The sequence below is a fragment of the Ascidia mentula genome, chromosome 1 (genome assembly GCF_947561715.1).
Source record: "Ascidia mentula chromosome 1, kaAscMent1.1, whole genome shotgun sequence".
NCBI lineage: Eukaryota > Metazoa > Chordata > Ascidiacea > Phlebobranchia > Ascidiidae > Ascidia > Ascidia mentula.
Window position 1 is genome coordinate 22,191,278 of NC_138566.1, and position 15,253 is coordinate 22,206,530.

General features: G+C 38.9%; 2 protein-coding genes across 3 annotated transcripts; one reads left to right on the forward strand and one right to left on the reverse strand.

Moving 5' to 3' along the window:
* Positions 1-354: 354 nt before the first annotated feature.
* LOC145917714 (glucose-6-phosphate 1-dehydrogenase-like) lies at positions 355-9,488 on the reverse strand. 2 transcript variants are annotated; one of them, XM_083002984.1, is made up of 12 exons: positions 9,315-9,488; positions 7,275-7,312; positions 6,505-6,613; positions 5,080-5,297; positions 4,185-4,343; positions 3,615-3,740; positions 3,204-3,297; positions 2,672-2,888; positions 1,959-2,167; positions 1,486-1,562; positions 1,329-1,421; positions 355-1,109 (listed from the first exon to the last, which is right to left on the reverse strand). In XM_083002984.1, the coding sequence occupies exons 1-12, from the start codon at positions 9,438-9,440 to the stop codon at positions 1,022-1,024; spliced, it is 1,554 nt and encodes a 517-aa protein (XP_082859110.1). In that variant the 5' UTR covers positions 9,441-9,488; the 3' UTR covers positions 355-1,021. The 2 variants fall into 2 exon arrangements, with proteins under 2 accessions (XP_082859110.1, XP_082859109.1); XM_083002983.1 differs by lacking the exon at positions 9,315-9,488 and adding an exon at positions 7,893-8,185.
* Positions 9,489-14,165: 4,677 nt separating this feature from the next.
* LOC145889635 (uncharacterized) lies at positions 14,166-14,972 on the forward strand. The gene is made up of 3 exons (XM_082980630.1): positions 14,166-14,316; positions 14,384-14,563; positions 14,686-14,972. Exons 1-3 carry the CDS (start codon positions 14,166-14,168, stop codon positions 14,970-14,972), a joined length of 618 nt encoding a protein of 205 aa, XP_082836756.1.
* The last annotated feature ends 281 nt before the right edge of the window (positions 14,973-15,253 follow it).

A 15,253-nucleotide genomic window follows, 5' to 3' on the forward strand; every position in this document is an offset into this window, starting at 1 on the left:
TGATGGATAAATTCCAGGCAGGATGCAGACTTCGACAACCAGACTTTCAACTTCTGTATATTAGATTAAATTTGTAATTTTCGCCGGTATGAAAATTCGCCCTGAATAATTATAGCTTTTTTTCAAAAACGGTATTTCAAACTTTAATGAATGTTAAATTTCCGGCCTTTTACTTAAAACAAGTGAATTAGGTCTAGCTGCACTGATGAGACCTTTCAGGTCGAAACAGTGTGTACACCTGTCTGCAGCTCTCATTGACTATTACGGCTCTTTTGCGCATATAATAGGTCTATCTTGTTGTCAAAAGTCTGGTATGGGATATAACACCTTGGACCGTAATTCAACAATTCCAGAGATATAATTTTATTGGATAATATATCAGCGAAACTTGCAACACGGCGACTGTACAGAAGTGCAAACGGTTTCCATTCAGCACGGTTTGTACCGCGCTCCTAACGAAGGTAACAAGTTATACGAAAAGAATACAAATAAGATATATTTCGCAGGTCTACTTCCAATACCAACAGCGGGGTAAGATTTTGGATGTGGAAATGCAAACAGGCAACGACGTGCCGTATACTTTTTTTTGCAACAAAAATTAATCACTTTTCACATTGTGCTTTCAGCAGGACGTGGTACCACATGTTTTAAGTGTCATGAAGAAGTGGATGTATATAATATTGACATCCTGCACACAGATTGCATCCGCCAACATTGTGACTACTGTACATCAGACATTTGATCCTTTCCACTAAGCTAGAAAACAAATGTACATAGTCTCGATAAATGCAAATGCAGCAACATAAAGAAAATGCGTTTCTCTTGCGAAAAAAGTGTGGTGTTTTCCACACATGGGCACAAACATTCAACGTTGCCACTTACAGCACCGTCTTCAGTTAACTGCATATTTTGCGCCCCGCGTAATAAAGGCAGGCATCAAAGATATTTAATTCATCGCAGTTTCGGTTGAGGGTAAATGCAGGCTTGGTGCAGAGGTGTAATAAGAAGTAGCTAACGTCCATTACAGGTTGGGGTTCACCCATTTGTAGGTGGATGAGTAGAGAAACCCGGCTTTCTTCACAAATTCGTCGGCTTCCTCTGGTCCGCGCCTGGTTTCACGAAAAAGAATAAAAGTGTGTAACTTATTTCGTGTTTTCGTGCAACTTACGAAATACAAAAATTAACGGAAAGACGTTTTACATACATTCCAAATTACATTTAGCATTTGACCGGAACAGGATTTTAAATTAGAGAAACAAAAAGTTTCGCAAGCGGGGTATCCCCCAACAAAAAAAATATTTTTCGTTACGCTTTATGGGTAAACTCACGTTCCGAACTTGTAAGGAATGGGTTTGATTTTTTCGTTCTCGATCTGGTGAAGCACGGGAGTGAATATTCTCCACGCCTCCGACAGCTCGTCACTGCGGGGCACAATAGAAATCGTATTTATTAAAGCATCACATAGAAATCATATGTGCAACGAACCTTCGTACGAAGTTGAGTTGCGAGCCAGTGAAAACGTCCAGTATGAGGCGCTCGTAAGCGTCCGGCATTTTCACATCCTGAAATAGAAAAAAAAACGTTTGACTGGTGCAAACGTTTGCACAAAAGACACTCAATATGCTTTAGTATTGGAGATATCCGTCGTCATAGAGTAAAGTGAATAAGTAGTTATTGAACGTACGTCAGAATGCCACTTAAAATGTCAAAATATCAAATTTGTATGACTTTTCTGCTCAAACGATGCATTTTGGGTCATAAGTCACTTGAAAAATGAAGAGTTGTCGGGGCTAAGGCAGTATTGCATGAAATTAATTACTGAGCGTTACAGCAAAAACAACTCTTATTAACAAAATTATATGCAGAAATTCGGACCCCCCAAAAAAATGTTCCTGGGGCTCAGGAGCAGAGCCTTTGCGGTAGAAATCTCAGTTTTTATATATAACTGTGGTCTTAACCTTATATCGCATATTGTAACTCAGATCCATTTCACTTTCGATCGGTTCTACGTTCATGCCTGGCGTCTTCGTCATCATTTTGCAGTAGACCGCCTCGTTCGGCTGGACACGCATGACTAGTTCGTTCCGCTTCACCATACCCGGTGTGAAAATATCGCCAGGAACGTCACGGAATTGCACCCGGACTTCCGCCTTGCGTTCATTGAGTGCTGGGAGTAAAAGCGTTCAAATTTTGAAATTTTTAAAATCTGCCTAAAATTATAAATTGCCAGAACAGCAAAATCACACGCACGTTTGTTCAACTTTCCGAACACAGAACATGTTATCATCTGTTATTCTGCATGGAGGACATATACGAATATATCAGTGAAAAAAAATTACTAACAAATTTTTTATCACATTCTCAGACGAGAGAACAGATTGTTGAATTTTAAGCGAATCGAGATTTAAACCCATTAGTTTTTTTCCGATTAGGTTTTCTTCTTGGTATATGGGTAGGGAGCCATGACCGACGTTGCCGATCGAACACCCTATTTTTTTAATTCCAATTTTGAATAAACATACAACGACATTCTGTCTCCCTCTAGTGCAGTATTTCTTAACCTTTTCTGGATCACGAACCCCTAAAACATTCTTTAAAAAGCCATAGGTTAATAACCCCTGCTCTAGTGGGTGGTTTTTGACGAAGGCGCGTTGTTGCAATAAGAACCCACCTTTGCCACACTTTAGAAGAAAAGGGACACCATCCCATCTCTCGTTGCAAATATTGAATCGGGCAAGTGCAAATGTGGGGGTGACTGATCCCTTGGGTACAGTTGGGTCGTCAAGGTAACCGTCTTTGGCCTCGCCTTCCCCTTCGGGGTCTCCGACGTATTGTCCCAACACCATGTCGTCCAGCGTCAGTGGCTTGATGCTTTTCAGTGCTTTAACCTGTCGCAAAATTCAATGAATTTGATTTTTCATGATTTTTTATGTGAAAGTGGGCGTATTTCGCGGAGAAGGAAGTGCACAGAAAAGAACATAACAAGAAAAATGTACAAAAGCAACTTTATTAAGAGCACTTTGACCAATTCTACACGTTTCCGAAAAGCATGCACTTTTACCAGTAGTAAGAAAAATTATATGTTATTACACTGTAATCATACAGTGGCGACCACCGTCGTGAATTTTACATCACAGCTTGAATGCAATTGCTTTTGACATTTTATTACAACGATTTGTTATTAACTGATTAAAAATCACGACCTTTTCGTCCCGAATGTCGTCGGCGCTGTTGCTGACCGGTTTTTCCATTGCTGTAAGCGACAATACTTGAAACAAATGGTTCTGCATGACGTCCCTGAAAAATTACGTCAAACTTAAGATCTACCAAGGAGTTTCCCCTTCTATATTTCTATATTTTTTTAATATATTTTTATATAGTCTATATTTTATCACAAGTGATTTGCCCTATTTTATCTAGTTGTATGCCCAATATATTCGCGACACATTTTAACAAATTCTTAAATTGGCTGTAGGTGGTATTATGTTTGAGTGCAGCTGTGTGTGTACAGGCATTGTGGTTAATTAAAATCGTTGAAAACGACCGAAATTAGGACCCTTGTTACTGCACCTGCCAATGTCAAAGAAAACATTTTTTTAGCATTCAATTCACACCTGATGATGCCAAATTGATCGAAGTAACCTCCCCTGCCCTTTGTTCCGAAAGGTTCCTTAAAAGTAATCATCACGCTCGCGATATTGTTCCGATCCCACAGAGGTCCGAACAATCGATTGGCGAATCTGCGGAAATGAATAAACTTGTCAAGCAAAACAACGGAAGGATTTTGTCAGCGTAGAAAAGATCGAACCGAATCAATATTTGTGGTCTTTTTTTAACCAATACAAAGAAAACACAGAAATAAAGAAAAAAAACACAGAAAAATTCTGCAGATTTTATTGATTTTAACACAAACAAAACGTTGGTTAAGAAAGTATCCAAAAATATCGATGAAGAGTGACAGACAAGCAGCGCCAGTGGAATTCTTTTACTCCTCTTAGAACACCTCGTTTTGAGTTTTGTTTTTATATCTGGACTAAATAAAGGACTAATCCGTCGGTCCGCACCCAGCAGCAAAGGCTGATTCCAGTAGTTACTTTTTTGCATTTTGGTTTCAGTTAAAAATGACTAACAAAAAGGCCGGTGGCATGTTTCGTTGCACAGAAGTATGTATCACGTGATCGTACCGGAGGACCAGTAGGTTCTGCACCATTTCCTTGCCGAGGTAATGATCGATACGATAAAGTTGATCTTCCTTGAACAAACCAGCCAGGTGGTTGGAAAGTTTTGCACTGGAATCGAAATCTCGCCCGAATGGTTTTTCGACGATAACTCGATTCCAACCGCTGAAAAACAAAACGGGTAAATTTGATAAAAAAAAACACAATCCAGTAAGGGCGCTAGTTTTGCAACGCGAAATTTGATCAAGAAAAAGTGCAATACTTCAAGCTAAACAGTTACGAACACACTTCCAGCAACTTTTTGTAATAAGTTTTTACCAAACCGCAAATTGCGAAACGTTTTTGGAGTTGTTGCGACCCGTTTTTGAAATTATTGCGACGCAACATGAAGCAGTTGATAAGGAGCCGTATCCTTCTTTATCTATTCAATCGTACACGCAACAAGCGCGGATGCAATCAACGTTGTTAACTTTTTATCGCAATGTCAGCGACTATTTTCTTTCAATCCTCATATTTTGTCGAACCTCTAATGCACAATAAATACTTTACGGAAGTCCATAAAACGATGGCGATGTATTACGAAACAAATATTGAGTCAACGAGTTTATAACAGCAGGTTTTAAGCGTAGTGCGCAATTGCGTACTAAGCAAAATTTAAGTATTGGAATTTAGGTTGTAACGTTTTTTTACCGCTAATTCGAACCCTGTATTACGGTAATATCAACTTCTAATAAAACTAAAGCAAAATTCGTTTCGGTAAACTTGTTGTGTAACTCGGCTCTATTGTCATCTATTGTGAGATTTTGATAAGCAGTAGACAATTAACTTTTTATCAAACAACTGCAGACATACCCAAAACATATTTTGTGCAAACAGCACCAAAGCAGTCAGCAAGTTTTACCTGGAAGACATGCAAGTGTCATGGATGTTTTTCGTGACGTCAGCAAAAACGGTAGGAGGCAAAGCCAGGTAGAAGACACGGTTGGTTGCACACGAGTTCGGTAGAGACTTGATTGCTTTGTCAAGTTGGGAGAAGGCCGACTTTTCGGTGTAAGAACCGGCCACGTACGACATGCTGGCGAAAAATTCGTCCGCTTTGGCCTTCTCTGTTTCTTTTAGCTGTAATTGTAAACAAATTGCGTTGAATGAAGGAGGCTGATAGAATATAACGAATAATTTCTGTGAGCTACAGACAGATGGCCACTGTTTCGACCTTAAAGGTCTCATCAGTGCAGCTGGCGTGACTATCAGATGACTTTGCTGACCAAACGGCCAAGCAAAGACTTCCACTTTGTAGTGACTGTACAATCACCGCCATTCGTTGGGAACCAAACTAGGTGCCTTACGGAGAAAACAAGGTGGAAACACTATGGCCATAACGAATAAATTACAACTTGAATGATGTTTGTCGATTTAATTTACTGTTTGCTGTGTAGTCGTATAGAAGTAAACCAGTGTTTTTTCCACTGTAGTCACGTTCTACTTATAGGTAACACAACCTCGCCGCGTACCACCAAGTTCCATTGAACGTAATCTCTTTTTGATTCTCAGAAACGAATAATTTCAATGCAACAACGAATGCAGTTTAATTTAATGCGCGATCTGAATTTTTTTGCTCCATATTTTTCTCAAAATCATTTTCTGTTTTGAGCAAACGCAAGTTTATATATATTAAAAAAGACTGTTGTGTGCAGAGCCACGATCTTTGAACACCTCAGATAGTCAAGCACTGTGGGCTTATGTCATTGCTATCACATTTTTTTTATACACGATTAAACTACATGGAAAGTGTGCTGTACATCTCTCATGTGCCGCTGTATAGTTTTTTGGCTTGCACAAGAACTTGTCGTTCGTTATATTCTGAAATAAATTGCTTCCAACGCAAACAAAACAGAAGTTCCGTGCCATTCATAATTAATCAATTTAATCGCTTGTGGCATAGTCGGGTACACGGCCATAGCAGGTCGAAATGGTGAATTTTTAGCTTCACAGAAACCCCCTTTCACCCTGGTTTTTCTGTAAATTGTGTTGTACATATTGGGCAACATTTGTTCACAATTAATTCACGTATTATAAGTAAGAAAATTTGCTATCTGGCAATTTACAACATACATTGAACCAGGTTGTCAGCAAATGTGAGGCAGGCAATTTTAGAGCAAAACTTTGAAAAAGGGACGATTTAGTAATAACGGTTAAAGACCACTGGTGTATGACGTTTTACCGCTAAACGTCGACTATTAGGTGAAATGCAAAATTCGGCGAGCTTGTGTGTTTGTCCAACAAACCCAACAGATGCGTTACACAAATATACGAGACGGTAAACTACCTTCATGAATGGTTCAGCCTTCTCGCGGATATTTTGCACCGTCATCTTGGACCTTGCGTAACCGACGAATCGAATGTTATTGGGGAGAAGGTCGTCTCTAAATAACCACCTGCAAAAAACACACAGCAGTTTACTAATCATAAACAGAGGTTTGCGGAATGCCTCGGCCTATAATTGAGCACGCATTTTTTAACGTAGATAATAAGGCAAAATGTGTTGAGTAATTACAGGTGTATGTGGTTACAGTAAAAATTAAGTAGCGCGCCGGGTCAGTCTCTGTTTCCAACTTCTATAGTTTGTATTGCAGTATTTGTGAGATAATAATTGTCCATTTAATTAATTTAAAGCTTGGTACGGGTATTATGGTAATGTAACTTACACAGATTTTACACAAAATAAACGAAAATTAGAAGAAAGAAAATTGAAGGAGTAAAGTTTTTCGGTTATGCATCGCCGAAATTCCAACGTCCAAGTCTGCGACCTTTGATTATTCGTTTTAGCGTTAACCCGAGGTCGCTATCAGTTGCAGCGCGACCACAAAACACGAAAAATGCACAATCATCAGCAGCACGCGCCCGCCTCGTGGAACCCCCTCAAGCACGTGGTAAGTGCTGTCGGTTGAAGGCGTGATCGAGACGTGGAGGGAAAAATACTACAGACGGGTGTTATTAGCAAACAAGCGGACGGAAAATATGTGGATTCGGTCTGGCTTACGCGGGGCAAATTGAAAAAATTGAAGCTTCCGCCCTTTTTACATATATTCCACTTACCACAGCGTTGGGATAATCTTCTTCTTCGCGAGGTCGCCCTGAAAGTGGAAAAGGAAATTGTAAAAACGCGTAAGAGAATATTACGTTTGTTATCAAATAAATATATTTCTAACAAATATCTGTAGGGCGGGAGTATGATAAATCCTACATAGGAAATTGCCCACTCACGATGAGAGTTAACACTAAGCAGCCATTGTTTTGTGTCCTATGGGTGTGGTGTCGATTACCTACCTTCGCGTTTCGAAAGGGAAATTTAAGGCGCTGTTATGAAAGTAGTCGCGAGGTTGTGCCTGTTTCAGAACGAGGACGTTATAACTGTACAGGACGAAGCAACAACAACGTCAAATAAACATGAGCCTGAGGGTTGACATACCCCCGCGGCAATGAATTATTGAGCCTTGGCGGATGCGTACTGTGTTGTACAATGCACATAATCGTACATAAAGGGTTTACAATTACATGTTTAAAGGTTGCCTACATTATTGAAACAACATTAGGAAGCAAGGAATGTACGCAGATGCAGATACGTACGTGGTGACATTTTTTCTCATAAACTTCGTGAAACTAAATTCTACCTATAATAACAGACAATTTACAATATGCAGAAAACTGTCGTACCGAGGCACCCAGCAACACAATTACATCCGACACACCACTTTCAGAAACGTTTCCGTTGTTGTTGTTATTTAGACATGCTTTGCAAGCTGACAAATGCTCAGTCAAAACGATGTTCTTGCAAGATAGGCAGGAACCAATCTCTTCTTGGCGCCCAATGCCCATTTCGCCAGTTTTAACGGTTGGTCGCACACTGAAAACTTGCGTTGCGTGACAAACAAATGCAAGGTCGATGGAAAGAATGTCGAACAGCAGTGAGAAATTTGTTTTTCGAAAACGCTAAACTTAATCTTATAGTGGCTGTTAAATAAATTAGAAACTATTTCAAAACCAGTTCGTCTACATTCTGCATTGTCGTTATGCTTTTTACCACATGTTAAGATTTTACCGAATGACTGAAAACCTAATATCAGCATACAGTTTAATAGTCTACCAAAGCACATATCTAACTAAAAACTGATATCAAATGAAACAAAGGTGCTTTGACTTAATCAAGCATGATGACATTAAAGCCATTTCCTTCCTAATAACCCAAAGTAATTACTACGGCATCCGAACATTTATAAAAAGCTTTAACAATTAATTTAGTCATGACTCAATCTAGAAGCCCCAAGTAACAAACCACACAGCGACAGAAGCCAGACTGACTGAATGCAAGCGAGAGAAAAAACACGCGGTATTTGACTCCAAATGAGATCACGTGATCCACAGGAGGAGCGCGCAATAAAGAGTTTCCAAACCGCGCCAGAGAGGTTGTTATTGTTAACTGTTAGAATCCCAATGGGAATGTTGGCGCAAACTTCAAAGTAAAAGAAAAGGTGGCCGGTGTACTGTTGTTTTTAAAAAAAAAAATTATTTCTCATGTCACACTAACAACCATCATTGTACTATTGACTTTTTTACACCATACTTCACTTATCCAACATAACTGTTACTTTATTTTTTAAAGTATTACCAATCACAACGTTATTTCACAAAAGAAACAATCTTGGAACAGAGCAATTTTTGTGGTAAAGTTTAAGTGAAAACAATCGGTTTTATCATTAAGAAAGGCTGTCGAGTTTCGGCTGTTGGCGCAGCGTCGTATGCAGCACTGGTCCCAGTTGCGTCATTCCTGTGGCATTTCGGGCGCATGACAAATGATCAACATCTTCTGCCGGCGCAACTAAAGTGCCAGCTTCGACAACAGACAGCACTTTTTATATTCTACCCTCTCGCTACACTGTGTCAAAGGCATATTACGTAACATATCCTAGCAGTCACATCCCAAGCTGCTGCGTCATTATCCTCATGTTTACTAAACGCCAGTGCAAGTGCTCGAAATCTAAAGTGTAAACAATGACTAAGGACTGTTTGAGTGTGACGACATAAGGCACAATGCCAATGTTCATAATGTTTGATTCTTGATTTTAGCTCTTAGCTTACCGAAGCTCCAAGAATCACGAAAACGTCGCTTTGAGCTTCCCACTGGACGCTGAGGGCGCGACGTAACCGCGCCATTGGATCGAACTTTGGCTGGTCTTTGGCATCTTGTAAATCGGCATAAGACATATTTAAGGCAAATTCACGTTGTTCAAAAACTGGTGAGCTAACACTTAAACACCTGTGACAATAAATGGAAAGTTTGGATTTCAAATTAGTTTGTTGTGATTATAAAACCTTGATACAAAATAAAGTGTTCATACTATTGTAAATACACATGCAATTCTTCGCATGCAGTTTCATGAGTTTTATGGAAAGACAACATTTGAATATTTCACAGTCTGTAATCTAATCTCTACTCTTAACAAAGTGTTTTTATTTTATTTTTTTCCTGTGTCCTTATCTTATCCGTGGTTTCTCAAGGCTTGCATGTGGCAGGTTTTTAGTTGTGTAAAGGGCGTGTTGTGAGGTAGTGGAGAGCCTTTACTTTATTTGAACCTAATTCTTAATTTGCTTTTATAGACACTGATGATGCTTTTAACGAAGCGAAATGTATATGTCTAATTAAAGAAGACTGAAAGATTTTAACCTGAAACGAAAGTTTCCTAGACAGTTGTTAACAACTTCAATACAACTTAATCTTCAATACAAAAGATGGTTTGGTAAACAAAATAAATTAAGCCACACCACAATTAACGTAAGCACTGCCTGCTGCTTTACAATACTGTTGTTCAGCTTCTGTATGCTCAGGCCTGATTAACAGGAATAAAAACTCCATCACTGCACCATCCAACAGAAGGAAGTGATCATATTTGCAACAGCATAAGTAATTGCGATAAACTGGCTTCCTGAGAACATATGAGCAACAACATGCCATGCATTGATCAGATTAAAGCTTTCTGAAAGCATTTTTGAAAACGATAAAAATGTACAAAAGATTTACACAGTCGTAAATAAAGAGTTTCATTATTTTGTTTAATTAGGTCCATGTTACCCCATAATGTTTGGGTGGGTGTTGTTTTAATGTTTATTAAAAAAATGTAGTTTGGACTATGGCTCCAAGTTATGACTAATTATTAATATTGTAATTGTTCGTCATAATGTACAGCGGATTGATAATTATTCATAACGTATTCCCATGAATACATTCTGTACAAATCAATATGTTTTGCTGCATGGTTGTAGGAAAATAATTGCACACATCACCTTGCCAGCTGGAATGCAATAGATTTGATTAATATTTTTGATAAATGGTTACTACAAAAACTAAATATTCATGCATAGTAAACCATGCTGTCGCCCCACTCAACATCAGCTAAATAATACTACTAAAATGGGCCTACGACAACAAATAATCTAATGAACACAAAATAGAACTGCAGTTTAAGTTTAACCAATATTTTTTTGAATTAAACCACACAAAATAAAGTTTGGCAATTTTTCCAACAACTGTCAATCTTTATCATGAAATTGAACAAAGTAGTTACACTTCCAATCAATTTGAAACTTATTTTTTACTTCTCTTCTACCTATTCACAACAATCACAAGTAACATGCCAAACACTTTTTAATGCCATGAATATTTAACCAGAATCTACCATTGTGTTTTGAATGTCACAGTCACCTTTATTCAGTGCAGGGAATGCTGACAAAATGAAACTAAGCTCTTATATTCTATTATTGCCGCACAATAAAACTCAGTGGTTAATGAGTTTCTTTTAATTTAGGCTAAAGTAAAACTATTTTAATGCTACATCTGTGCCTTCCCGGCTATACCCAGTGTGTTTTGCACAGCAGTAAGGCACATTTTCACCCAGTACTACAGAAACCATCTCAATCTGTAATACGGCGTTTCGCTCTGTTGACAAAATTAAGTACCAGTGCTTTCGTGAATGGTTGCTCCCATCCGCCCATCCGGAACATATAGGCATTGTCACGCTAATGCAAATATAAGTTTGAATTGCACCTTTAGTATGCTCGCCCAATGACATCGATAGTAATACGCCTTTGTAATGATGACAAAGCGTTTCAGCTTAGCTGTTTCTCACAAACCCAATCACTGCAGATTGTCTTTAATTTTACGAGCAAAACTTACTACAATGACTAAGCAATTTTCCAAGGATTTGTACACACGGAAGAATTTCACTTTGGGACTGTACAATCCGAAAACACGCAAAGTGTTTTGGTAAATTATTCCTATATGTTCCGTCAAGGACTGATTTGTTTTAAAAACAGCTTATTCTGCAGATCACACACATAACATATTTAAATCGCACGAGTATCGTGACGAGTAAAATTAAATGTGACGTGCGTTAATGAATGAATGTTGGTTAAACAATTAACAGCGATAAAATACATTACAATTCACTACAACAGCCACCGTTGTTGTAGGAAATTGGTGCAGAGTTTGTTGTGGTGAATTGGCGCTTCACCGGTGCAGAATTCGTGGCAGGAGTGAAGCCAGAAATTTTGGTGGGGCCAAAAAACAATTTGTGCGTTTGGTAAGTTTTAACACCAACCCCGTGAAACGCAAAACAATTAAGCATGCTTGCCTCAAATTACTTACGTTAATTAACACTTTAAATTTCCTTGTACTTTAAAAAAAGGTGGAAATCCAGACCGAGAGACGGGTTGCAATATCAAACTTGATAAAGAGACTTACAATATCAAACATCTGTAGGGAATTCTACACATCTTTGGGTTTTTGCGCATTTAAGTGATTGTTTCAACCATTGAAGTAGGGTCGGTTCAACGTTTTCCATCTCCTTAACGTTTTCCATCCCGCATTGCTTTTTTTCCATCCCAAACTGCTCGTCAAAATAGCGTCGAATGAGTCACAAGTTTTAGACATTTGTAAAACATGCTGCATATACGCGGCGTAGAACAGTGTTGCCACGTCCTTATTTATACGAATTGTCCCCAGGATATGCCATAAACATTATTAAAAAAATGGAGATTTTGTCAGAATGGTGCATCTGTTCCAGGTGTACACTGGGATCAATTGATTTTTTTGGTTGCGGTGACGTCGTGACACGCTTTTGTGCATGGCAAGCGCTAATATCCACACAGCTATTAATATTGCATGGCGAAGCTGCGTGCCAGGATACACATTCTCCAAAGAACAACGACAATGTACAGTAGAGAGTAATTGGCATTGGCTCTGCACAAGTATTGAATAACAATTTTCGCACAATATTTGTGAAAGGCGCTTCAAACAGATAGAGTATCGTTTAAACAGACTGGAAACATTTGTTGTTCTCTTCTAATGTCTCCAGAGGCACGCATAGTATCTATGAATAAGAAATTGAAGAGATAACTATGATGTAAACAGCAGGTGGTAAGGAAATTTATATTACTTAGTAATTATATCGTTTCTTTGAACGATCTTTCATATTTCATGATGCGAGATAATAGCCTACATTAAGTGTTAGGCCCTTTGTTCGTTTGCTTGGGCTTTTTATAAAAAACCCGTGGTGTGAAAACCGATAAAAACCTGCTGTAAGCGTGGGGCAGGGACAAGTCGCTCGGGCATAACAAAAATACTTTTCGCAGCGAAGCTTATAAATTATTCCAGGCCAGTGGCAGCTTACTCTGCTGCTGGCATGAAGCTTGTAGCCGCCAATGATCAATCTTAACCGGATTCTTGTTGATTCTGTTGATTGCGATGCAGGAAGACAGCAGGTAAACAGTAAGCGTTCGGTTAACAGTGAGATTAGAAAAAATGTTTGGCAATTGGAAAGTTGCATGGGGAATTTGCGCCACGTTACTTCATAGTTTGCAAGTTGAATGGAACCGTGCTGCATTCTTTCAGATGCGTTCTGTTGACTGAATTTACAACTAAACGTTCATTTGATCTGCTCGACGCTTTGCAAAACAAAATGCAACCAATCATTTTTAACAGCAACTGATCCAATACGTTTTTGCAGACAGGATCACTGTTGCGACCTTTGAGGTCTCATCAGTGCAGCTGGATGACAAGTGTCGGTCTTGCAAATTAAATAGCCAGACAAAAACTTCTACATTGCCGGGACTTCCTTTTTATTTTATTTGTAAAAATTGGTTGAAATAACTGCGAGCCTAATTCGCCAATTATAAGCTGCCGGGGACAGCCAGAGTTCGCCTAGCACAGAGCGCAGTATAATAAGCATGGGGCAAATCGAGCAAAAATCGATAACAGGCCCCCGACAAGATCTTGAGCAAAAAGAGAGTAATTTTATTCCTGTCAAATATTTTGCTCTAGACGAACTCTGTAATACCAACTCCATCGATTCTCGACAAAGAGCTAATTTTGTACAAGGCTTCGACATTGTGTGCATGGAAGCTTGGTCGATTTTTGTGTATGCTTTGCAAGATGTAGGGTTGGCACCCTTGCAAGACGTCACTCACATCCCGGTATCGTATTGTTTGAATCAGCGTTCATAGGGGGTCGCAGGTTTATTAGAACCTGTTTGACAGGGACTGTTCCTGCCAACGGTGGTAAATAATGCCAGTTGATTAGGGCGTGCGTTGAGTTAGCAGCTGGGTTTCTAATGGACTTCGTTCTGTTTGCTGTGCGATTTCACCTATTGCATCAATGCTATTATACGTCAAAATATATGCACACTATGTTGGTTCTAATATTAATTAGTGTGTACATTTTATGGCATAAAACGTGTTTATTGGGGATCTCTTTTTAAATAATACAGAGTTATTTTATCTTCAGGTTGATATTTTTTTAATAGGCTGTTATTGAACAAGTAAGATTTTCTGGCTGGACTTATTACTTAATATCTTTTACGTAAGGTGCATTTAACTTGATTAATAAAACAACATCCTTTGTCGTAACTTTTATGATAAGGCAAAATTTCGGTAGCCATGAACACGATATGGTCGGGGTCGCACATGCATGGGAAACAAGGAATGACGTCACGGTTGCAACGTAACTCGCTCGGCGATAATTCCATGCTGGGATGGAATTTGACGAAAAAACGCAACAACGAAAAGAATCGAAGGGTGAGCTCGCCAGGTAAAGTGAAGCAAGTTTGGGCAAGCTGCCAACTGAACTAATTTCGGTAAATTTTCTATACGTTCAGTGATTATTCAGCATTCACGCTGCCCTGCGAAAACCAAATCAAACGAGGAGATTGCGATTAAACAACGAAGGAGCGGCAACCAGCTGAACGCTCCGCCGGATTTATCTCGCCCAAATTCTCAACCGGAGTTGGAAAATCTGAGAGGAACGCCATGTTGTTCTTGCACAGGAAGGGAACCGGGTATGAATGGCATTACTTTTTGCGTTTTTTTGCACAATGTTACACTTGTATTTTCAAACCATATCATACTACTTTTAATACTTTTGACATAAAACTGTTGCATATTCTATATTTGTTGTCAGGTGCCACCCGGGAACAAAAACAACAATTCCTTGAGGTTCCAACAATGTTCAGAAGTCCAAGCGCACCCGACGTTTGTGCACCATCTTTGTCATCAGCACCCTCACCCATACATGTAACAACTAATGAACAAGAGAAACAGGACCAAGCCAAGCCGCCTGGAATGCATCTGGCAAAAACTGCTGAGAAACACACACAAACTGATCTTTCTCACAGAAACCGGGTTCGGGACATGTCGCAAAAGTGCAAGAACGGTGAAAAGTTCATCTTCAAAGAAACCAGTGTTTGAAAAACACAAAATATATTTTAGTTTCGAAATGGACTGTTAGGTGTTCGATGTTCGTTTTGTTGGTATTATGTTTTCTATTTTGTATGTAAAACATAAACACTGTTGGCAAACAAATAAAACCATGAACTAATTGCTTTCTTTAAAAAAAAACTCATATCGGTTTTTACTCAAACATATACTGTACATATATACTTCTCCTGCTAAATAGGTGTGTCCGTTTTCCATGAAAACCTGCAGCCATTGTGCTTCTCTTTTGTTTCGAACTGTCATGTGTTCAAAAA